General features: G+C 51.8%; 2 protein-coding genes across 2 annotated transcripts; one reads left to right on the top strand and one right to left on the bottom strand.

The window, feature by feature from the left end:
* Positions 1-2,051: 2,051 nt before the first annotated feature.
* Positions 2,052-16,618, top strand: DCTN2 (dynactin subunit 2). The gene is made up of 14 exons (XM_082850595.1): positions 2,052-2,194; positions 3,093-3,161; positions 11,594-11,690; positions 11,845-11,906; positions 12,238-12,336; positions 12,960-13,120; positions 13,312-13,462; positions 13,813-13,878; positions 14,094-14,132; positions 14,311-14,388; positions 14,478-14,549; positions 14,785-14,887; positions 15,004-15,095; positions 16,176-16,618. Exons 1-14 carry the CDS (start codon positions 2,159-2,161, stop codon positions 16,260-16,262), a joined length of 1,212 nt encoding a protein of 403 aa, XP_082706721.1. The 5' UTR covers positions 2,052-2,158; the 3' UTR covers positions 16,263-16,618.
* A 165-nt stretch (positions 16,619-16,783) lies between these two features.
* On the bottom strand, positions 16,784-24,219 carry MBD6 (methyl-CpG binding domain protein 6). Its single transcript, XM_082850594.1, has 13 exons — positions 23,888-24,219; positions 22,798-22,861; positions 22,483-22,619; positions 22,087-22,189; positions 21,795-21,957; positions 20,510-21,565; positions 19,674-20,335; positions 19,241-19,394; positions 18,888-19,057; positions 18,344-18,757; positions 18,185-18,237; positions 17,898-17,961; positions 16,784-17,752 (listed from the first exon to the last, which is right to left on the bottom strand). The coding sequence occupies exons 3-13, from the start codon at positions 22,593-22,595 to the stop codon at positions 17,678-17,680; spliced, it is 3,027 nt and encodes a 1,008-aa protein (XP_082706720.1). The 5' UTR covers positions 22,596-22,619; positions 22,798-22,861; positions 23,888-24,219; the 3' UTR covers positions 16,784-17,677.
* Between the last annotated feature and the right edge of the window lie 549 nt (positions 24,220-24,768).

Genomic DNA, 24,768 nt, shown 5'->3' with positions numbered 1-24,768 from the left:
CCCAACATACACAATAGGTCCCCAGTTGGAAGGAAGAAAAACTCCTATTCTGGCCTATTAGAATTCAAAAGCAGGTAAAATTCTTATTTTTGCCTCATAGGTTGGGGCTGGGATGGAGGTGGGCAAGAGTAATTTTGCAAGAGAAAGGGAGTCAGAAAGCAGTGATGGAGGGGTGATGATGGCGGTGGGTAAGGCCAGAGGGGATTTGAGAAAGGACCTCTAGAGCAGACATCTGCATTTGGGCTTCAGGCAGGTTTAGGCACCTACGTGAGTGTTTTCTGTCTCAGTACTGTTGGACAGAGTCCCAACACACCAGCCCCTTTCTCAGGCCCTTCTTCTGTTTCTCTCCCTTCCCTGGGAAAAAAAGAGCCAAGGCTAGAGATTCTGTGTCCTTCCTCCCCTCAGGTCAGACTCCTGCTGCAGCCCCTGGACAGAACCACCTAGAAACTGGCCAGATAGATTTTTCTCCACGTCACAGGGCCTCTGCTGGCCAACAGAGTTAGACTGCAGGAGTTGAGGCTCTAGGCCAAGGGGAGGAGCAGGGTGATGGGAGAAGAAGGGAGGAGGGGATGGAGGTTCTGCCTAGCAATTGCCTGGTAAGTGTCTAGGGTCACTTAGATACTATACTATGAGGCAAGGAGGAGAGAAAGATGGCCTGGCCAGACAAGACCTAACCACTCGGAAGGCAGCTGAAGGGGTCTCCAAGTTGGACATATACCCCTAACTCACCTTGAATCTTAAGGAAACTGAAGGAAAAGGGTTCAGCATAAGAAGCTGGATGGGTAGGCAGTAGGACTATGGAGAAAGAGGCTTGGGGAGGAGCCAAGAGAGGACACATAGAATGACAATGAGTTCCTATAAACTCAGAAATATAGGCATCTCTTCAGTCACTTGGTCTGGCACTATTTCTAATTGTTGCAGCATCCTGCAAGCTCAGGAAATAGCCCAACCTCAGGCGCCCAAGGGTTCCAGGATGGCATTCTTAGTGAAGGAGTTTCAAAATGCTAGTCCATAGAGGGTCACTGGTCAGAGAAAAAAGTTCATGTGTATGCATCCCTCCCCCCAAAAGCCACCACACAATGTGGAATGTGTTATTTTTAATAAAGCTGGATTTGTTGTTTCAAAGGACTTTTATTCTGAGAGTACTGCATGTCCTTCCATACTTTTCTACTAAGTAATGATGGTAATAGTAGAGAGTAGGTTTTTCTTTTTAATGTACTTACTTGGCAAAATAAAAAGGTAGCAATACTATGCCTATCTTCAAAAAGGTTTTTTGTTGTTTTAATTGTATTGAACTGTGAAATTCAAAAGTCTGAAAACCATTAGTGAAGGGATTAAGAGCACAGAAGGTATTCAGACAGACATGGTGCTACCAAGTGCCTATTCTATTTGAGGTAGAATTGCCAGATTTGAAAAACAAAAACAGGAAGCCCAGTTAAATTTGAATTTCAGATGAAACACTAATAATTTGTGTGTGTTAGTATGTCCCATACCGTATGGGACGTACTTATACTGAAAAGACTATTAGTTGTTTATCCGAAATTCACATTTAACTAGGTGCTCTGTATTTTACCTGACAGCCCTAACCTGAGAAGTTTACTTAACTTTCTCATTCCTAACATGACTAAATCTTTACTAAATTTTACTTGTTGTTATTGTTGTTTCGAAGCCCTGGCTGTGCCATAGCATGCCTAGTTGTGTTATTTTTACCTAGTCATTTAATTTCTGGGAGTCCAAATTTATTCGAGAAACAGGAATTATAAAAGCTCTTTCACAGACTCGACGTAAAAACGAAAGAAAATAAGTCGTACGAGGTAACTCCCAAGGCGCGTTATTGTCCGTCACCCGCCCAAGCCGGATCATCCAAGACTACATATCCCACAATCCTAGGCGACGCTTCCCCGCCACTACGTCATTCCCAGGTCTTGTTCTCGCCAATCCCTGTCACTCCAGGGGTGTGGTAGCGGGTTGTTCTCGCGACTTTTGCTTCACCCTTCCCCTGTACTACTCCTGTCGCGAGACTTCCTACTCCTCCGCCTCCTCCGCCGCTCCCTTTGCGGCCGCCTTATCCGGGACCCGGACCCAGCCTCTCCCCTACCCGAACACCGGCCCCGGCTCCACCGAGGCCCCGGTCCCCCAACCCCGCCTCGCCGCCGCCATGGCGGACCCTAAATACGCCGACCTTCCCGGCATTGTGAGTACACGGCCGGCCCTGGCTCCCCAAGACCTCGCCCCCGACCTCCTAAGGACCCCCAACAGACAGCAACCCGTGACCCTTCCCGCCTGAAACCCCTCCTCCGCCCCGAGGGCTCCCGCCGCTAGCTCCCCGACCGGCCGCTGCACCCTCCGGACTCCTTCTACCCGACTGGGCTGGGCCGTGGGACGGCCTACAAGGCCCCTTTCCGGCAGTCGCCGGTTTCTCGGCTCAGAAATTATCTCCAGGCACTTAGCACTGTGCTCGAGTGCTTCTGCCATCCGTGTCAACACCACCCGTGTCTCCCCAAATCTTCCCATGAGCCCCCCACCCCCTCCCGAGACACACATACCAGACCATTTGGTGATGGCCTTCACCCTGGCAAGAGTGACGAGGTTACCGTGACAGAACCCCTCTTGTGCCAGATGGAGAACTATGTCCTCTGGGGAACCTCCTTCCCGAACCACCCCCGCACAGGCCGGCATGTACCCTCCCTTTGTGCTGCCCTGCCTGCATTCTCGGGGTGGGGGTTGGGATAGGACCTTGGGTACTAAGGTCCTGAGTCACTCTCAGCCCTTGTGCCAGGGTAGTGTGTACAGGGCCTAATGATAGCTCCTCTCCTCCTGACATGAGTGCCGAGGACCCGCCCCCCTTCAGATTCAGGGTGACATCTTTGTCATCACTTAACATTCACCATTAACCATCAGATGTCCCCACTGTTATCCCCACCCCTCTGAGACATGGGAACTGACAGGCAGGTCACGGGGCAGGTGAAAGAAGGGGCAGAATCGTGGCGTCACAGCCTGCTTTCTCTGTTAACTTGTTCAAATGGAGTGGGGTCAGGGGTGTTGGTGGATGCTGGGTAGTGAGGTTGGGTGGTCACTGCTTCTACCTGCAGGCCAGGAACGAGCCAGATGTTTATGAAACCAGCGACCTGCCTGAGGATGATCAAGCGGAGTTTGATGCGGTAAGACTGTGTGCTGCCTCAGGACTCCTCTGGACTCTGATCTCTCTCCCCCAGGCAGGCCCTTTCCCTTTTCTGGTGAGCCACCCACAGCAATAAGCGGGTATGCCAACCCAGCCTGGGTGGTATGTATGTCGCAGGGCTTGCAAATGAGCAATGCCAGGAAGGAGAGTCACGTCAGTGGAATTACAGCTAAGAGGCCTGGTACTTGGGCCTTTTAAATACAATTGAAATATCTTAAAACAGGTTGGGGGCTAGTGACTTAGTTAGGGCTCTGGGTACTAGTCCATGGTAATGATTCATGAATCCTGAGCACTTACAAACTGCTTGAGGTTAAGACCTAGGCCTTCTATTTCATAAAATATATTGCTCAGTACATGTTTGTTATTATCCTAACAAGAGCTAGACTTTGAAGTATTGAGGAATACTCTTTTATGTGAATATACAGTATCCATTGGCCAAGGAGCAGGAAAATGAATTCGAGATTTTAGGAAGATAAGCAACCTGGTTAGAGCAAAACAAATTTGAGGAAGCACATAAATCTTTCATATCAGCAGAGGAGAGGCCCTGGTAGCACTTTCAGATTCAAGAAGAACTCAAGGGGAAGGAATTAGTTATGGACACATTTTAACCATAAGGGAAACCACTTAGCATTATTTATTGAATGTGTTCATTCTCTGTTGATTTTTGTGCAATGCAGAGGAAGAAATGTCCCTGCCCTCAAAAATCACCCAGACTAATGGGGGCGTTAGGATACATGTAGGAAACATGAAAGAAAAAATTGAGTGAATGAAATCAACATAGTAAAAATTCTATATGTAAGTGCCAAGAGGAGCAAAGATCTGTTAACATGTCTTATAGGATGTGTTTTAGGTTCTGTAATTTCCAAGGAGAGCTGGACTAGGGTCACACTGATGGTGTGAGATCTCAATAAAGTTGTGACCAAGAGTCAGTGGGAACAGGCTCAGTATGTGTGTCTGTAAGTCCTGTGGTTATGTCTGTGGGGCTGGTTAGTTCTGGAGAATGCTGGTGGCTGGCTTATAATGTATGGCTTGGCGTACTCACTTATTCCTTATTTGATTTCCCCCATGTGGAAGTGGTTCCTACTTTGTGGGGAACACCTTCCCTGTCCCCTCTCAGAGTGGTGTGTTCCTTGTTGCTTCTGTACTTGCTGGCATGTCAGTCTGTCCCCCAAACTTGAGTATCTGGAGATAATGCAGATGTTGTCATTGCTCAGGACCTAGGTGTAGACCTGTCACTCTAAGAGGTATCTTACTAGGGAGCAGTCTCTGACCTCAAAGGGCAGGAGTATGTATACCGAGGACTCCATTCTACTACCATAGTTCAGAGACTGTTCAACTCTGGCCTAGGCCTCTGCCTATAAAATATCAAGCCTTCATGGTGAGATAATGAGTGGAACTTTGTCCCTTTGTCGCTGGCTGTGATACAGACAGGTAACATAGCAGTCCCCTTTCCAAACGAAAAAATACATTGTAATTCTCCTTTTGAAGTTATGGGCTATCTCTTAATAAAAAGAACATGACCCTCATCCCAGGCATGGAAGAACTGAATGTGCATCCCTGATTGGCTGTTCCTCCCTGCTGAGCCTGAGCAGCCTATTTTAGTAGCATCTAGTGGGGTGGCTGATGGGGAGAGCACACCGTAAGTGTTCATTTCCTGCAGCATGTAGCCCAGAATGCCAGTATAGAAGTATATAGGAACTGGATGGTAAATATAAGAGGAGCTAAGTTGCCTCCATCACCTAAGGCTCAGCTAAATGACTCTCCATCACTAGGGAGGAGTAAATGGGGTGGGGAGACCTTCAGCTACTTCAAGAGCCCTGGCGGGAGTGGGAGAGGCCTGAGATGTTTCCTGATGTCAGCTAATGTCTCTGGCCCCTGCATGTCCCTGTGGGCCTTAGGAGGGCAGCTTTCAGGAAGTCAGCTGAGTAATGGTTCTGCCACTACTCTTAATACTGACGTATATGTGCAACTTGAGGAGCAGTGGGTTGTACTTAGACAATCCAGAAACCTCATTTCTGTGAGGCCTGGATTCTCACTAGCAGCCTGTCCCCTTCTCACTTACCTTCCCAAGACCTAGTACAGGTAACAGTGCACATCACCACTATTGTGGCTGAACCATGAGATTTCAGTCACCTTCTTCACTCCTGGCGAGAGCATGTTCTGCCTTAGTTTCCAGATTATTTTCAACTTTAATTTTATTAGTTTTTGAAGTAGGTAATATATGCACGTAGAACAAAAAGTGTCTCTTCCCACCGCTGCCTGCCACTGCGTAGTTCCACTCCCTGGAGACAGCCAGTACGACCGGCTTCGTATGGAACCTTTCAGGGCGGTCTCCAGATTTTATTTAAAGAAATAGTCAAGGGGTATTGACCTTCACTGTCTTTTCACTTCCTTTCTCATTGCTCCACTGTGGAAGAAATTGGGCTGCTGAAGGAAATAATATCCTATAATAGCCCCTAAAGATTGTAATTGCTAGTTTAACTTAAACATTAAAGTTTGCGATTCCCGTAGTGGGGAGGATGGGGGAGGAAAGTAGTAGAAGGTTTTATTTTTGGTAAACATAATCCTGATTTTCCTGCTATCCCTTCAAAACAATTTTAGCAGGAACTGAAATATTCTAAAGTGAATGGGCCAGAAAACCGCACAGTCTAGCTCTTAACTCCTCAATCTAGGAGGATCCCCTTTGCATTTCAGACACTCCTGGGTTGATTGGGGTGATGGGCTTTTTGGAAACTTTTCTTAAAATGTCTTGTCAGGAAAGCTAATTCCCAATTGGAATTTCTTCCCCCCTGGGCCCACAGCCTACCTTTGGGTCTGTGTGGCATTCTGCTCATGGCTTTTGAACTGCCGGAACAAGGGGAGTAAATTTAGAAAACTCACTAGAAATAGGATTTAGTTCCTCCCTTTATGCTGTAACTATCCCTGATGCATGTGAAAGGGAAAAAGTGACCTAGCCTTAGTTTCGTGGGTCTGTGGCAGAGGCTTCAGTTCTCCAAAGGGTAGATAATGCTGAGAACTCCACCAGCCTGAGATGTGAAATAGTAGATTCTTTTCCTTACAGTTTAGGATATCACAGAGTATGCTTGATTGTGTTCATTGACTATTGGCGCACTTGAACTTATCTGAGTTTTTCCTAATGCTTCCCCCATCCTCCCTCCTCACCACCTTGCCTGGACACTAGTTTGCACAAGTAAGACCATTCGATGCTTCTTCTCTGCATGTTTTTTCATTTGCCATCTCGCATGCAATGCTCTGTCACTGTGCTATTGTTGCAGCTAATTGTTTTAAATTCTAATGCATCTCTAGCTGGATCACTAAGGGGCCTGCTGGCCTCATGGTTAAAGATCCTTAATCAAGGTTTAGAAGCACAGCTATGATTCATGGATCATTGTCTCTTCCCCTTGTGAGGTGTGCAGAATACAACTGTCCAATGGAGGATGGGATAGAAGCATGGAGACTAAGAATGCTTCTGGACATAAGGCATTTAAGAGCTGGAGTTGGAAGGGGGTTGCCTTTCTCCTCCACAGACTGAAATGGAGTTAAGAGAAAGGGAGTGACTTTTAGCCATTCTGGACAAGGGTGGAGAACAAGGGGGACAGCAACAGTCCTCACTTCTTGACTGTATGTGGATTATACCTGGTAAAAACCTCATTTTAATATTCCCCTATGCTAAGCCTTTAGAGAAAAGTAAATGGGATAGGAAAGGGGTGTTATATACATTTTTAAGGTACTAGCTTGGGTTCTTTGTGCTTTCGTGAGTCTTTCTGTTTCTGTACCCTTCCTTTAGAAATGGTTGGATGGTCAGCACTATGTTGGTCCATCCTGGACAGTTTTATTCTACAGCACTATCCATCTTCCTTGTCATCATGGTTCCGAAGTGCCCCTGGCTGCGGTGTTGGCACAGAGCCTAACAGGCTCAGAGAGCAGCAGTGACCTCTTCCCGTGTCTGATCTGGAACCTCAGGTCTTGCCCTCTGAGGCATAGCCACTTAGCCAAACAACCCTGGGGCGTCTGGGAGGTTATTAGTGAGAGGGACTGAGAGTCCTGTACCAGGTAAACTGGTACCTGGCATCAGGGCACTTAGAATTTTCTAATCAAGTTGGCTGGTATAATAGGTTCCCATGGTGACTATTACTACTCCAGGTTACAGAAATTATCCCTAAAATCTCATTTCCCAACCCACGCATAGGTCAGACCTGGAGGTGGTATATACTATTTACAAACAAATATACCACTTTTCCTTTTTTTGATTTTCTTTCCTCCCCCATTCTGCTTGTTCCTCATGATTTGAACTTGAACTTATGGCCCATTGTCCTCTCTTTATCCTTGAGTTTTTCTCAAGCTGGTTTTAGCTTGGTGAGGCAAGTAAGAGAAAGGTATAGTGTGTGTGCCTCCTCTTGTGTGTTTGCATGTGTGCACCTGTGAGTGCTTACACCCACTCTGCAGAGACATCCCAGCCTAGACCACAGGACCTGGGTCCACCTCTACCCTGAGCTGAAAGAGGAGTCTCGGCTGGGCTGGACTCTGGCATGAGACAGGGGAATGGCGAGGTTGAAGTTCAGATGTATCTAGCTGAAATCTCTGGGAGAGGATGCAGTTGTTTTTGTCCCATCGTGTGTTTTCATATACATATAACCATCCTCGACTTCCCACACTTCTGTGTGCCCATCAGTAGAGATCCTGGAAAGGCTGTGCATACAGCTGGATTTCCTCTCCTGGCAGTTCTTTACCAGTCTTGCCTGGAAGTGGAGCCTTGTCTACGTGGCCTGAACTAAAATACAGCCTCTTTGAGATACTCTCACCTTTCCCCCTTGTGTACCCTCCAACCCCTGTGAACCTTGTGAACAGAGGGTTGAAGAAATATGTTCTGCACATGTCTGGTAGCTGTGAATCTTGGTGTCTTTTGGACTCTTTGTGCTAGCACATCATGGCAGAATTGCTCTGGATCCCTCAGAGCTGTAGGGTGAGTTCCCAACCACTCAAGATGGATGTAAATAATACACCAGACTACGCAAGGGACCAGGATTTGCCCTGCCTCTCCTCTGGCAACAGAGAATGAGGATGGGGCTTCAATTAGGTACTTCGGATTTCCTTAAACTCACCATCTGTACCTGACATATTTTGTTCTGCTTAACATAAAGTCATATCAAACCACCCACATGAGCACCCTCATTATGACTGATTCTGCCATCCAAATGCCTAATTCTTCAAAACTAGAGAAACCGAGAGATAAGAAGACTTGAGCCATGAACTCCCCCTTGAGAATCATGGACCTTCAATCAGCTACACGTTCTCAGAATGTCTTCACAGCCTCTGCTTCACATTCTGCCATTTCTACAGCTTCCCCTCCATCTCAGCCTTCTCTCCCCCCACTGTCCTCTTCCATGCCACCAGCTTGCAACATCTAACTACTAGTTCTCAGATGATCCTGAATTGCTGCTGTTAATGGCAAAGCTCCATGACATCCTCACCATCAGAGAGGAAAGGGTCCCAAGCTCTTCTTTCTCTTGGGGTATGTGGTGACCCCAGCTGAAATTTCTTGACCCCCAAATTTTGCTAGGCTCCCCTGGGCCCTGTGGTGCAGTATGTTTGAAGACTATCATGTAGTGCATGTGACAATTTGCTAATAACAATTTTGTCTTTTTTTTCCCTCCCTCACCCCCATGTCCCCACTCCCTTTCCTTTTAACTCTTTTGATTTTCTCACCTCTGGGGAAACCACAAGGAGCTGGTAAGAAGCCTGACCTTTCATGTGCTTTTTAACGGGGTGTGCTATGATGGGCAGTTGTTTCTCTGTCCTTTTATCTCTACTAAATCTTTTGTCCCTCTATTCAGCCCCAGCCCCAGCTGACCTTTTCCCATCTCACGAATCACTGTAATGACATTACCTCCAGCCCATGCCCCCAGATCTCCGAGTCACTGGCGGAGTAGGTGCCACCGGAGGGCTAAAGTATGCTGTCGACCTGAGTCTCCGGGGCCACACCCTCGGAGAGGCTCCAAGAGGATGCCAGCGTCGGGCAGCCCTTCTGCCTCAGGATGTGCTCCTGCAGCAGGAATAGTGAGATGAAAGCACTGACCATCTCTGCTACCATCCCAGAACCTCTGAGACTCATGCTCTGTTTGTTGACCCTTTCTTATTCCACACCTTCCCTATTTAGGAAAGCAGGTTCTCATCTGCATAGTGCCTGGCTTATAATAAGGGCTTAACAAAATGGTAACTGTGATTAATTTCTTGCCTTGGTCTGTAGACTCTGCCTCCCAAAGAGGTTTTTTTTTCTACCTCATTGGCCTTGATCGGGGCACTCACAGGAGGAGAGGCATATTCTTGAGGGGGAACTTGAGAGAGGGTGATGTTCTTTCCTGAACATGAGTCCTTCTCCTGAACTTGAGTCCTTCTCAGACAAACACTTTTTAGAGGCCAGAGACCACACAATTATTTGGCCAGTGTGTGCTCTGGCCATAACATTTCAGAGAAAATTAAGGAGAGAATAATTTGGGACTCAGTTGTTTCTTCCCCTAGGCACTTGCATATGGGACATTGAACCCTTTTATTTTCCCTTAATCTTTAGCTCTTGCCCCTCTGCCTAGCACTTCCCTGAAGAAGAGGTAAAGGTCGAAGTTGATATTTTCTCCTTACCCCCCTCCTCCCTATTTATAAAGCTGCCACTCACACTGGTTCCTTCTGTAATAGCAGAGCAGAGATGAAGGACGGAGCTCGTGTCTGCTGCTCTTTCTCCATGTCTCTCCATCATAACTGCTCCCCCACCAATCAACCCCTACTACACACACACAGACAGAGACTCAGTCGTGGATACATGTTAGAATGACCTGGGTAGCTTTTAAACTGGCCCACTACCCTGGCCCTACCCCAGAACAATTAAATCAGAATCTACAGAGGTGAACCCAGGTCTCTCCCCCGCCCCCCACCCCTTTTCTAAGTGATTCTGTTGTGCAGCCAGGGCTGAGAATCATTGCTCTGGCTAAAGGAGGGAAGACTCTCTTTACCTTCTTCCTGTGGAAGGTGGAGATGTCCACCCCAACAGAAAAGGATTTCTGGTCTCCTTCCACTTCCTTCAGTAACATAATGAGACCTGTCAGACTGCTGACAATTGAAGGAGAGACATGCAGTCTGGAGGGCATGGTCTTGGTGCAGTTATTAGAATCTGAACAGCTAATAGATACCTAGTAAGGAGGGAACCTTTCTGCATCAATTTTTAGGGTGAAATCTCTTTCACTTTCTTTACCACCTCCCCTCTTTATGGAAGAGCTTCAGTGCTTGAGAAACAGCAGAAGGGTCAGGGAGAAGAGGCAGGTACTGCAGCTTCTCTGAAAAGATCCGGGCTATCTCCATTTCAGGACTTAAACGTGGCCTTTGCCCATGGGTACTCTTGGCAAACAGATACAGCTTATGCTTGTTGCTTCTAAGATGTCCCTTAAAAAATAATACAGTGGGCTTCCCTGGTGGCGCAGTAGTTGAGAGTCTGCCTGCCGATGCAGGGGACACGGGTTCGTGCCCTGGTCCGGGAAGATCCCACATGCTGCGGAGCGGCTGTGCCCGTGAGCCATGGCCGCTGAGCCTGCACATCCGGAGCCTGTGCTCCGCAACGGGAGAGGCCACAACAGTGAGAGGCCCGCATACCGCAAATAATAATAATAATACAGCAAGAAACTTCCCTGGCACTCTAGTGGTTAAGACTCCACGCTTCCAATGCAGGGGACATGGGTTCGATCCCTGGTTGGGGGACTAAGATCCCATGTGCCGCGCGGCGTGGCCAAAAAATTAAAAAGCATTTGCCTCTTCTCTGTATCCCCTGAATTCCCTGACTTCACGGCAGCCTGGAAACAAGGCTTCTGGTCAGGCCTTCTGCCAACCTTCCCTTTGTATCTAAGAGCTGGTATCTTCCCTTCAGCAGCTATGAAAGTCCTGATATTCACTCTCAGAGTTAGTAGCTTGATTGTCTCCTCTTTCCCTCCAGCAAGGATGGGAAGTTAGCTTGAAAATAGACTTCCTCAGCAGCAAGGAAATTTACTTTTAGGAGGGGGTGGTTAAAAGAAGTCAAGTTGATTTCTTGCCCTGAATGCATGGTGTGTGCCAGATAACTGGGAGGGCCCAGTTGGATTGGGGAAGGGGAGGGGATAGGGAGGCTTATGTACAGAATGGGCGGGGAAGTTATGCTGCCTCTGTTCCCAGTTGAATCAGGGTGTTAATATTTATACAACTGAGACTCCAAATTTACCAGGAAGCTTTCATTTCCTAGGTTGAACCTGGGTCTGTAGCTTGGAATGGAGCCGCCCTTCTTTCCCCTTGGGAAAGTACAGCCCAGTCTCCCAGTGGTTTGGAGATTTTGTGGGGTCGGGGAAGTTCGAGGGTGGGAATGAGTCTGCCCCTGGTCTGAACTACCTGTTCCTGCAGGAGGAGCTGACGAGTACAAGTGTGGAGCACATCATTGTCAATCCCAATGCTGCCTATGACAAGTTCAAAGACAAGAGAGTGGGAACAAAGGGACTTGGTGAGACCCGGTTGGAAATTGGATGGGGAAGCCTGACCTCAGGCCTTACTGACTTTTGCTTTGGGCTGTCTTATGGAAGCCCTCACAGTCATCTGAGACCATGACTGCCGTGTGTCTTGATCAGGCCCTCAATTCCGTCTTCTTTTCTTGGCAGATTTCTCAGATCGAATTGGAAAAACCAAAAGAACGGGATATGAATCTGGAGAATACGAGATGGTTTGTTGTGTGTGTGTTGATGGGAATGGTGCAGCAGTCCTACCCAGCGGGCATTTAGGAGGGAGATCAAGGGACATAGTTGGGATTCCAAGTTTCTCTGTGGTTGGGGCCCTGAGGAGGCCAGCAGGATGCAGTTGAGGATGCTTTGTCCCCCTGCTCTTTGCTCTGGAGCATCTCCAGGCCTCCAGCCATCTCCAGTCCTCCTGGACTAGGGTGGTGTGGATTCTGAGTTGGGCATGATACACTTACAAACTAGGCCTGGGGTTTGGACAAATTCTTGAGGTTCCCTCTACTGGGAGGTGTAACATCACCATCTGTGCTTGCTGTCTAGCTTGGAGAGGGTCTGGGAGTGAAGGAGACACCCCAGCAAAAGTACCAGAGACTGCTGCATGAGGTCCAAGAGCTGACGACTGAAGTTGAGAAAATCAAGGTAACTATAAACTCTCTTCTCCCCTCTCTGCTATGACTTACGTAGCAGAGGAAGACCTCCCAGCAGGAGGAGAAAGCTTCCCTAAGCTCCTGGATAAGGGGCTGAGGTTTTCAGAGTTTAGAAATGCACGTGAATTTATATTCGGTACTATAGGTGGGTAAGGACCATCCCAGTGAGTTTCAGCCACAGCTATTTTTTTTAATATAAATTTATTTTTATTTATTTATTTTTGGCTGCGTTGGGTCTTCGTTGCTGCACACAGGCTTTCTCTAGTTACAGTGAGCAGGGGCTACTCTTCGTTGCGGTGCTCAGGCTTCTCATTGAGGTGGCTTCTCTTGTTGCGGAGCATGGGCTCTAGGTGCCCAGGCTTCAGTAGTTGTGGCTCGTGGGCTCTAGAGCAGAGGCTCAGTAGTTGTGGCGCATGGGCTTAGTTGCTCCGCGGCATGTGGGATCTCCCTGGACCAGGGCTCGAACCTGGAGGATCCCCTGCATTGGCAGGCGGATTCTTAACCACTGCGCCACCAGGGAAGTCCTCAGCCGCAGCTATTTTTAAGGGTCTTGATCTATTTTTTTTCCTTGACTCACTCTTGCCACCCCTCACTGTCTGTTTGTTTTCATACCAGACGACAGTGAAGGAGTCAGCCACTGAGGAGAAGCTGACCCCCGTGGTGCTGGCCAAACAGCTGGCAGCCCTGAAGCAGCAGCTGGTTGCTTCCCATCTGGAGAAGCTGCTGGGACCAGATGCCGCAATCAACCTTACTGACCCCGATGGAGCTCTGGCTAAGTGGGTGCCAGACTTCGTTGGGAAATCATTGGTGACTGGGGTGTAGAGGGACTCAGCCAGGTACTGACAGGGATACGAAGGGGAGAAGTGGCCTAGCTGTTCCTTAATGCTGACTGTGAGGCAGAAACGAGAGTGACTGGGCTGACCCACATCCTTCAAGTCATGACATTGTTTCTGGTTTCCTGACCTAGGCGCCTACTGCTGCAGCTGGAAGCAACAAAGAACAGCAAAGGGACTGGTTCAGGGGGAAAGACCACTAGTGGGACACCCCCAGATAGCAGCCTTGTCACTTATGAACTACATTCTCGGCCTGAGCAGGACAAGTTCTCTCAAGCTGCCAAAGTATGTATGTATGTATGTGTGTATGTATGTATGTATGTATGTAATGTTGGTTGAGGGGCCAGGGAGATGTGGCTCTAGAGACTTGCCTCCCTCCCTCCAAGGGATCACATCTGGGGAGAGGGTGCTGGGAATGCTTGATTCCTCTTGATGTCTCATTCTCCGTGTTTGCCTCACCATCTACTTTCAGTGAAGACTTTGACTAGGGATGTGTTCCAGGGAAAGAAGTCCCTTGGCAGAGCGGTGGGGAGAGGGTAGGGGAGTGGTAAGCAGACAAGCAAAGAGCAGGATCTTACCTCCCACTGCAGCAGCAGGGAGGTGGATGGCAAATCTCCCCTCCTTCCTCCCCCTAGGTGGCAGAACTCGAGAAGCGCCTGGCGGAGCTGGAAGCAGCTGTACGCTGTGATCAGGATGCTCAGGTCAGGTGCTCTCCTATACTTAGTCTAACCCGCATATCCTGCGCCCTGAGCCCTGAGGTCCACAGCATTCCACAGAATCCTGGGAGGAGTCAGGAAAGGGCTCCAGTTACAGGATCAGCCAGGGGTTGCCCGCTAGAACCAGAAAGGATGGGAGAAGGTGGTAATCGCATGGAGAGATAAGAACCACTGACTTCTTTCCTGCTTTTCCCCATCAGAATCCCCTTTCTGCAGGTCTGCAGGGAGCCTGCCTTATGGTGAGTGTAAAAGGAACTGGAGTGTTTGGATTACAGAGGGGATATCGGGATTGGGTTTGCTTGGAACATTGGTTTTGGATCTGTAGCTATTTATTAATTACCTCCAGTGGAATATGGGGTGGCCTTTTCTAGTCTGATTCTTCCCCTTCATGAAGCTTGTCCTAAATCCCGCCCCCAGGAGACTGTAGAGCTGTTGCAAGCAAAGGTGAGCGCCCTGGACCTTGCAGTTCTGGACCAAGTGGAGGCTCGGCTACAGGTATTAAGTGGGGGGCAAATTGGATTACAGGTAGCTTGGGACTCTGGAAGCCCTAGATGCCCTATAAACCTTAAAACCTGTGCTTTCAGAGCGTCCTGGGAAAAGTGAATGAGATTGCCAAGCATAAAGCTTCTGTAGAGGATGCAGATGCACAAAGCAAGGTCAGGAAGTTACCTTTCCTCCATCTTCATACCCTTTCCTGCTCCCTTATGTACTCTTCTGGTGGTTAAGAGCAAAGCATGAGGGCACTGAATCCTCAGGTCCCTGTCTTCATATGCTCTTAATAGCGGAGAAAAGGCAGTGCTTCCCTCTTGCCCCACCAAGTTGACCTTTCCCACCCTAGTGAATGGTCAGTGTGTACTTCGCTGAAGGTTGGCCACTGTCTTGTCCGTCCAGGTGCACCAGCTGTATGAAACCATACAGCGCTGGAGCCCCCTCGCCTCCACCCTTCCTGAGCTGGTGCAGAGACTTGTCACCATCAGGCAGCTGCATGAACAAGGTGGGAGGCCAGCTGCCAGGGGTGCTAAGAAGAATGAGAAAGTGGGCAGCTTTTGTTCCCTTCCCTCTGGTCTTGGATTCTAACGCCACACATACCGTTCTGACCTTCTTTCATAGCCGTGCAGTTTGGTCAGCTTATGACACACTTGGATACCACACAGCAGATGATCGCTTGTTCCCTCAAGGACAGCGCCACCCTCTTGACGCAGGTGTGTGCCCCTTTACTGGTCAGCTACTTCCCTTCCCCAGCACACACAGGCTAGGTTCTCCAGCTTCATCTCCATAGGGTTCTGCCTTAGCCCATTTGGTGGCATGGTGGTATGGCAGGGGCTTGGTTTGAGTCTCCATACTGTTTCTCAATGGTTGTGAGACATTTGACAACTTATTTAATCTATGAACCTCCATCTTACCATCTGGAAACTTATACCTACCTCAGAGTTTTATGGATTACGTGAAATAATATGAGTGAATTGTTAAGAGTTCAGTAAACCTCAGTTTTTCCTATAAAACCTACCCCTTCACTTTGTAGTCACAGCTTAGTTTTACCCGCCCTGGGTCCTCAACCAGATGCTTCTGGGCACAGCACATCGGATAGAACATGGGCTTTGAAATCAGGAGCTGGGCTCCCACCTGATTCTGCCACTTCCTTCCTGATGCTGGGCAGTGAGCCTCCCCTCTTCCTTCATTCTCTTAGCAGTGCCCAGCACATAGCGAGTCCTCGGTTTCTGTTGGGGGCACTGTTCTCAGAGCTGGGAGAAGCACTAAAGTTGTCTTGTATCGTAGGACCATCAAGATAAATTAAAAGTGCTTGGTATATGTTCTTCCTCCAGAGCAGTTTTCTAAAACTGGACCTGTGAAACCCTCATATCAACAAAATCTTACTTGTTCCTCATTACATAAAACAGATAAAAGAGCTGTTCTGGTTAAAGTCAGGATGGGAATTCTTAAGAAGCCTGCCTGCTTGGCAGACCCTGTGCTAGGTCCACGGTATTCCAGGGCAGCCTGGAAACTGGTGCAATAACCTTCCCACTCTGGGGCCCATCAACTTGTTTCCGTTTCTTTTTTCTTTTTTTTAATTTGGCCACACCGTGTGGCTTGTGGGATCTTAGTTCCCCAACCAGGGATCAAACCAGGGCCCTGGCAGTGAAAGTGCTGAGTCCTAACCACTGGACCACCAGGGAATCCCCCTCCATATCTTTTTTGCCTTCTGTAAGAGAATTTCTTTAGGTCCTTATTCAGGTAAGCACCCGAACCTGACAAAGAGTAAAATAGCTCTGTCACTTTTCTAGGTGCAGACAACGATGCGTGATAACCTGTCCACAGTTGAGCGGAACTTTGCCAACATTGATGAACGGATGAAGAAACTGGGAAAGTGAGCACCTCTGGGAGATGGAGAACAGGGGTAATCCCTACCCCTTTGAACTCCGTTAACACCTTACACAGGGTTTCCCCTTAATCATAACTCTCACATCCCATCTGACACTGGGGGCAAGGGGTTCTTCTTGCATGTGGGGCTTACACCCCTCCTCTGAAGAGTAGTGGAACCTGGGGGATATTAGATGGTGGTCTCCCCTCAGGCCACGGGGATGAGGACGTGGGCCCAGACACATGCCAGCTCCTGTCCAATACTGCTTTGCCTGGTGTGGGGAAGGATTGGATCCTGTCCTCCAGCACAGCTTCTGTGACTGATTGTAATACTGTACAACTGTTTCTGACCATTAAATGCTGTTGTACTCTGTGTGGCCTCTGCTGTTTCCTGGGGAAGAGGCAGCACTAGAGAGAGAGACATTCACAGTGTAATAGACAGTCTAAGCCACTCTCCACTACAAGAGAAGGATTTAAATTGTAACCTGTTCTTACAAAAGAACTAAGGAAAAAATGAGGACAGAGTCAGAGCCAGAGTTTCAAAATATTCTCATCTGTTAAATTAAGAGTGTCTCCCATAGAAAAGCAGTGGAGGCCCCAAAGGGCAAGTACAAAACAGAATTAAAACTCCCAAAGGTCTTGTCTTTACAAAAGAAAAGGCAGGAGGCAGCCCCTGGACAGCTGGTCATGCTGGCCGCTCCGGTTGGACCACGTTGCATAATCCTCAGTCGCATCATCACAACGTCTCTGAGCGTTTTGATGGGGGGAGAAGGGGCAGTGTAGTGTGTATGGGAGGAGAGACCCAGACGGCTCTCTTTGCCCCCTTACCCCCTTTTTATATCCCAGAGGAAAGTAGAGGGAAGCTGGCTACACCTTGAAATGAGGCTATGTGTTTCAAACCTGGGGACAGGGGTAAGAAGGGATCTGTGCTTTGAGCAACCTGAGCCAGAGGCAGAGGGGTGTTGTAGGGGTGAGGGGAGGGTGCATGATGCTTATTGCTTTGTACCTTTCACTGGGAAGGAGGGCAGCAGCCAACAGTAGCTCACAGGTTTGTAAACTGAGCCTGCTGGCTTCGAGAAGGGAGGCAATGAAGTCGAATTAAATATAAAAGAGTCATTTGTGCAAAAATAACTTAAACAAATAAAAGACCTGGGGAAAGGGGTGTTCCCCTTAGCCTGGTGGGGAGAGGGCCATATACCCCCCCCCCAGGCCTTTTCAGTGACATGGCTTTGGGGGGGAGGGGGTGACCTCCCTACCCCCTGCAATGGCTCAGGATGGGATTGTGGGGAAGGGGTTGCATTTGTGCTCTCAGTGGGGAGTAGTGCCCCCACCCACTGTCCACAGGTGCACGTGGCTGGCAGGGGCTCCCAAGGCTCAGCACTCAGCTCTCCCCAGTCAGGGTCAGATCCAGCTCCAGGTATGGCTGCTATGGGGCCAGTTTCCTCCTCTTGTTTTTGGCAGGACGGCCAGGGCGGGCCCGGGGAGGCAGAGGGACAGCCGCCTATACAAGAGGGGAAGTTGAAAAAAGTGATCAAACAGCTAGGTATCAGGAAGTCCTTTATTTTCTCCCTACTCCCACTGACCTTCTCCTCCTGCCTCACCCCGTACACGCACTCGCACCCACCCACACAGGGACGCACACTTACGCGGGTTGTGGGGCTGGGGTCCAAGGTAACGTCTTGGCGGGAGCTGTTGCTGTTCCGGGTAGGGCTGCAATAAGGAGCACAGATGATCAGGAACACCTCCCCAAGCACCAGGTGAATTTCAGAGTTTGGGTGGGAAACTTTCTACGTTTGGATAGTAAAGGCGTAATATCCTTATTCATATTCAAGCAAGTATCTGCCTTTTTGAAAGCCAAGTCACTCTTGAGCTATTTCTATAAACCCAAGAAGATGTGGGGAAAGGCTGGTATTGTGGTGGGCCCAACACTCACTTGTATTTTCTCCTCCGGCCACGACGAGACTTTCTGACTACCCCTGGGGGCACCTGAGAAAAGACAAACTGTGTGTGTAGGAAAAGTTAGGAGAAGGCGCCTTGGCCTCAACCTTTTCTCAGAGTCTTTGTGCCCAGACCACCATCACTCTGCATTCACCTTAAGGTCCTCAGAATGGGGCCCAGAAGGGGATGGATCCTTGGGCTCAGCACCCCCTTCAGCCAGCTCCCCATTATGCTGCCAGTGGTGGGTCCTTCTTGGGGACCGTTCCATTTGTCCATTGAAGCCACCACGTGCCCCCCACTTGAGGGCCAGTCGGCCAGGCTCCCGCCGGCTGCCAGGCTTTCGGCCCCGGCCTGGCCTGGCCTCACCATTAATGCCCCTAAGTCCCCCTCCTCCCCTCCGGCCCCGTTTCCCTGACCCCCTCCCAGTGAGCAGCTCAGGGACTGGGGGGTCGGGAGAACCGTGGGGTGGGGCTAAGGCACTGAGGGGAGGCCGGGCAGGCTCCGGTTCAAGGGCTGAGGTGGGGCTCTCAGGGGGCAGACAGGGGGCTTCTGGCTGCTCTGGAGGGATCTGCAGACAAAACAAAATCTCAGTCAGTCTCAAATGCAGTCCCTCTGCTACTGTTAACTCAAAATGTCTATACTTCCAGTTTGGGAAAAACTTCTCTCCCTAACAAACACACCCACAGCCATACCCTCACCTGGAGACTCTGTAGCAGGCAGGCTAGGGGACTAGAAGCCTCTGAGAGGGGTGGAGGAGCTCCCCCCACAGGGAGGAGCTGCAGCCCCAACTGGCCAGAGAGAAGAGGGCCAGGAGGCTGCAGCAGACTGGGGAGGGTTCCAGGGCTGCTGGTCAGCGAAGACAGGTCACCTGTTGAGGAATTGTAAAGTCAAGGGTCTCCCTAGGCCAACCAGCTAGGCTGAGCAGACCCTATTATTCTTTTAGCCTTTACCCGGTGGTCAGAGACTTTCTTCCCTAATTCATCCAGCCTCTACTCTCAATTTTTCTGCTTCCTTTCTTCTCTCCCACACCAGAGTCTTCCCTCAGACTCACCCAGCAGGCTGGCACTCAGCAGAGGGCTAAGGAGTTGGGGGGGTCTCCCTGAGTTGGAGGGGGCCTTGCCCAGAGAGGAGGCCCCCGGGTCAGTAGTTGCCGTGGTGACACTGGAGGTAGGTGGTCCAGGTTGGGGGGCACTCAGGACACAGGGCTAAGGAGAAAGAATAGTTATTACATTTACATGTGTAAAGTATTCAATAAGTTTAGAGTACTTTCATATGTACAATCCCACTGAAGCCTCACATGAAGTAGGCCATGTTTATTAAATACAGACCCAGCTGTTGCAGCCATCCTACCCCCAGCCAAGAATTAAGTCCTCCCCAAAGACCCTGAGGAAGAGCTCAGACATGAAACTGAAAGCCTTTGATTCCCAGCTCCTATCTCTGATTCTACCTCTGGTTCTGTCCCACCCACTCATCCTCATCCTCACCTGGGGGGGCGCCCCTGACGGGGGATCCAGGCTGGCAGCCAGCAGCGCAGAATTTAAAGCTATGAGGGTGGGGGGTGCTGAAAGTGGGGGGAACAGCAAGGGGGGCAGGTCTCCCAAACCTGAAAATGTCTCCCCACTCGGACCCCCGGCTCCCTCTGCAGATCCCTCTCCATCCCCAGCTGTGGGGCCCAGGGCCAACAGGGGCAGGAAGGAGGCAAGGAGGTTGCTAGGGGGTGCGGAAGGGGGTGGAAGAAGGTCTGAGGGGGGTGGTGGAAGCAGGGAAGCCACCAAAAGCGAAGGCCCTTCGGGCTCGCCTGGGGCTAGGGGAGGGCCAGGTCCCCCTGGTGGGGGTAGCAGGGGCTCCGGGGGAGGTTGTCCCCCTCCCCCAGCCAGCACGCCAAATAAACTGTGGCTGAGCAATGGAGAAGGCGGAGGTTGCCCCAGACTCAGAGGGAGAGGCAAGGTCCCTAGCATCCCCGGGAAGCCGGCTCCACTCAGTGCCAGGCCCTGCTCGGGGCTGGGGAACGGGAAAGCCTCCCCACCAGCCAGGGGAGGCAGAGGGCAGGCTGGGCCCGATCCCATCCCGAGCGCTTCGGATGGGCTTTGAAGCACAGGGCTAGGGACTAGGGGGGCTTTGGAGGCAGCTGGTGGGGCAGGGGCACCTGCAAAGAAAAAGAGAGGTTCAGCTCAAGGGAGGTCCTTCCTCCCAGCGTCCAAAGAATCCAACCTCCCTGCCCCCAACCCAGAAAACCACCACAGAGCTCTCTCAATTCCCCGTAAATGCCTTGGCTGTCTCTCCACCCGAAGGGAGGAAGGGCTCCATCACACTCACATACCTGGCACACTGCTGAGGCTGCCACTGGTGGTCCCAGGCAGGGAGGGCGGGATGGGGTGCCTGGGCTGGGGAGGGCTCCCTGAGGAGAGGGTTGGGGGAGGAGGAAGGTGTGCGTCTGACCCCAAAAGGTTAAAGCTTCCATCAGAGTGGGGAGGGCCAGGGGTGGGGAGTCCCAGCAGGGACAGCACAGAAGGAAGAATCGGTTGGGAGGGCTCAGGGAGAGGAAAAGGCTGTGGGGCGGGAGCGGGGGCCCGAGGGCGGCTCCGTCTAGGGGCTTGAGGACCTCCCCCTTCTAGCAATCGCAGTACAGTTGGGGGGCGGCGGGGACGACGCTGAGAGGGGCGGGGTGATGATGAGGAGTGGGAAGCTGAGGGCGCCTGGGCACGGGGCCTTCGGCCCTGTAAAGTGCTGGGAAGGGGGAGAGGGGGGTGCTGTGCCTTGGCCGCTGCAGAGAGTAGGCTGCTAGCAAGGAAGGGGGGTGCCCCAGGCCCCTCCACCGTGGGGGCCCCTCCTAGGGGCCCCAGGACCAGGGGCAGGTGCATAGTGGCTGAAGACACTGGTGGCTGAGTGGCAGGACCAGGGGGGCCAGGGGGACCAGGGAGATTATTGCTTGGGGGCAGGGGAGGGGGTGTTAAGGCATCACTACAGTGGAAGAGAGGAGGGTCAGAAGGTGGTGAGGAGGAGGCATGGGGGGCTGGAGGAGAGCCCAAGTCAGGGGGCACCAGGCTGGATCGGAGAGCAGCTCCCCAGCTATATGAGGGGGCATTGAGGCTGATAGCAGGTGGAGGAGGTGGAGCTGGAGAGGGGGCATTGCCCCTTGGCAGGAAACAAGGGCTGCTGCTGCCTCCAGAGGGGACTGGGTCGGGAAGCCTTGGCTGTGGGAAGAGCCCCCCAGGGCCCGCTAGAGGGGGGAAAGCCTGTGGAACTGAAGGTGGTTCTGGGGGAAGGGAGCCAGGAGCCCCATTAAGCGGAGTTGTAGGAGGAACTCGACAGGGAGGGCGGGAAGAGGGAGGCCCTGGGGACACAGTGTGGAACATTTGGGGGCTCGCTCCCTCTCCTGCAATAAATGAGAAACAAAGGATCAACTTGTGGCTCCCCTTCCAAGAACTTTCTTTTGTCTTCTCCATCCCTTCTCCCATAAATTCCCAGCTTCCCTGTACCCTCCTCTCACCAAGCAGCTCCCCACTCCACCCTTCTCCTTGCTTCCCTCTCACAAAGCTCCTCCCACCATCCCTCTTCCAGGCCCTTAAGTTTTCCTCAGTCTCTGTAAAGTGGAAAAGATTCACCAGGAGAAGAGTGTGAGCAGGTGGTCTCCATGCTGCGGTACAGAGTTGCCATGGCAACGGCTTTCCGCCGGTGGTTGCACAGCTTGGTCATGTCCTCCTCTGATGCTGGCCCCACCCCAGCCCCACCCGGGGTCACCGGGGCCAAAGGGTCAAAGTTGAAAACCTGCAAGGTGGAAGCATGGACAGGGACCCTGAGGGAACAGAATCTGTGAGAAGAGCTACCACAGTCAGTGATTTGCATTAAGTCTCTCGGCTTATCCCTATACTCTCTGGCTCCCCTCACCACTCTGACCTTGGGGACATTGAGTGGACACTCCAGACCGCACTTGCAGGTCCCATCGCTGAGGAGGTAGCTCCGGGTTTGCTCCAAGGAAGACAGCTCTGTGCCACTTGGGCTGGGAGAGGACAGGGTCAGAGAGTATGGGATTAGTTGACACTGAATTGGGAGAGACTCTTAAAGAACAGTTCATTAGTCAAAGACCTTCCTAGGAAGGGCAGAGTAAGGAAGAGACAGAGAGAAGAAACGCAAAGGGCCAGAGACAAAGAGAGCAAAAAGGCTGAGGAAGGAGGAGGAACAGAGGAGGGCAACAGGGCACCAGCAATCTGGGCTTTGAGAGGAGGGATGGGAGAAAACTCAGGCAATTGAAGGGCCTGGGGATAGAAACTGGGGAATTTTGGGGAGTCATACCTGATATAGAGCACAGCACCCTCTCGAACACAGCGCTGCCAGCCGATGGGGACAGATGTGGCCACAGGGCCCCCAGCTCTGTCTGCTCCACTGCTCTCATTGCCCCCATTCATTGTGTGTAATCAGCTCCCACGTGCCTGATAACACAGACATCCATGTGGCATTAGGAGGATTAAACTGGGCTGGGTACCTGAGGGAGTACTTAAGAAAAGCAAAGGTGTGGGGAGACTCAAGAGGACTCGGAGGCAAGGGGAAACCCTCGGAGAGCTGGGAGAGAGAATGAGGGGGAACCCTCTGCCATCCCACCATGGCTACCTGAACATCTCTGCAAACATTGTGGGGTCCAGTCTAAAGCCGGGGCCGCCGGCTTAGCCCACACCTGCAACACAGGAGAGAGGAGGGACCGTCAGGAATCTGCCCAAGCTAGGAAAGTACCACAGCCCAGGAAACTCTCAAGGGAAAGATCCTTAATAATATGAGGTAAGTACCCATAAAGATCTCAGAGATCTGCTGGTTGAGTCCACAACCATCCTTTCCATGTCCGGTCCCTAGGGACCAGAGGGTCAAAGCCTCAGCTTCCAGGGACCAAGGAATCACAGCCCAATCCCTAGGCATATAAAGGGTAAGGCCCCTTTGTCCCACCAAGGAGAGAAACCTTCAGCCAAGAGTGTGGGCTAATTCCTATAATACCAGGCCACTAGGAAGTTTCCCAGAGAGTCTGGCCCCTGCTGTTCCCTCCCCCTCAGGAAGATCATATAAAAAGTAGATTGCCCCACAGGTCACCAGGCAATTGCCCAACTGCCCGCTGGGGTGGTACCAGCATAACTCCCCCCATGCCTGGCTCCACTAGACAATCACTGATCTAGTTCATTTGGGTCTTCTCCCACGATTCTCAGAAACTCCCAATTTTCCCCCAAGCCTAAGGCAAGGGGATTCAGCACCTCCTGTCCCACTGGCTTCAAATTACCTCCAAGAAGAATTCTCCTCTGATGTACATGGGGACGCCCCCCAAACCTGCAAGTATCCTCTCCAACGTTACCATCGCTCCCACCCCACACTGGCGGCTTCTAAACTTTCCCTCTCATAACAAGGCGCCTGTCACCCAGCCTGCTTCCCTCGGCTTGGGGAGGAGGGGAAGGCGCACGAAGTAGGAAGGAACTTGGGGAGAGGGCGGGCGGAGGGTGGGCGAAGCACTGAGGGGAAGGAGGTGAAGAAGGCAAAAGTCAAGCAGTGAGAGGGAAAAACGGTGGGGGCAGGTGAGGGCGGGGGAATGGGGATGGGGCCAGGGAAAGGGGCCGAGAGGACGCGGAGGGGGCAGAGGGTAGGGACGGGAGGGGAGGGGAGGGGAGGGGGAGGGGGAGGGGAGGGGGAGGGGCGGGGTGGGGGGGCCGGGCCCTGCACTCACCGCGGCCCATGGTTCGGCCGGCCCCGCCCTGCGCAGTCGCGGCCCAGAGGGTGAGTGGGAGGGAGTGGGAGGAGGGTCGGTGGAGCCCGAGCCTCCGGTACGGCCCCGGCCGGTCCTAGCAGGAAGCGCCGCTGCCGCCGCCGCGGATCACCGAGCGGCCTCCCGCGCATGCGCCATGGGGGCCAGGGGCAGCCCTGGGGATTCCGTTCCCAGAAGGCACCGCGCAGGCTGCTACCGCCGCCGCCGTCGCTGCCGCCGCCACAGCCGCCGCTGCCGCCGCCGCTGCCCGGACGGGAGAGGGGCGGGGCCGGGCCCCCGCCCAGCGGACAAGGACGAGCCAACTGGAGGGGCCGCAGTGCGCATGCGGGAGCGCGCCTACCCCTCCCCCACAACCCCCCATTAATCCCCAAGAGAACAAACACCCCACGCGGGCCCCACCCCCCCGCGCCCCCCCCACCCGGCCTCAGCGGAAGGATCCGAGCCTCTTCCCAGGCCGCTGGTGGCCAATCCCAGCCCTCCCCCGGGAGGGGCCCCTTCCGAAGCCACAATCTGTTGGGGTAGCCAGGAATGCCAGGTCCGGGAGGAACCGGCCCCAAAAGATGAAAGTCGCGACTTGCCCTGCCCCGCCCCCAAAGGCTTCCCGGGTAGTGTGCTGGGACTTGACCCGCCTCCCCAGGTCAACAAGTCACAACACGACCCCGGCCTCTCAAGTCACATGACCTCTGCCTGTCACTGACAACCTGGTCATGTCTTCGGGCCAGGAGAGACCATCTGCTCCAACCCACCCCCACCCCCATTTACAGAAGGAGAAATGGAGCGCTGGAGCAATGGTGCAGGCCTGGCCAAAGACCTGTCACCGTCACACCACCGCCTGAAGCTGC

The sequence above is a fragment of the Leucopleurus acutus genome, assembly GCF_964270905.1.
Source record: "Leucopleurus acutus genome assembly, chromosome: 11".
Lineage (NCBI taxonomy): Eukaryota > Metazoa > Chordata > Mammalia > Artiodactyla > Delphinidae > Leucopleurus > Leucopleurus acutus.
Note: the sequence above shows the minus strand (reverse complement) of the source record. Positions and strands in the feature narration are given on the sequence as shown.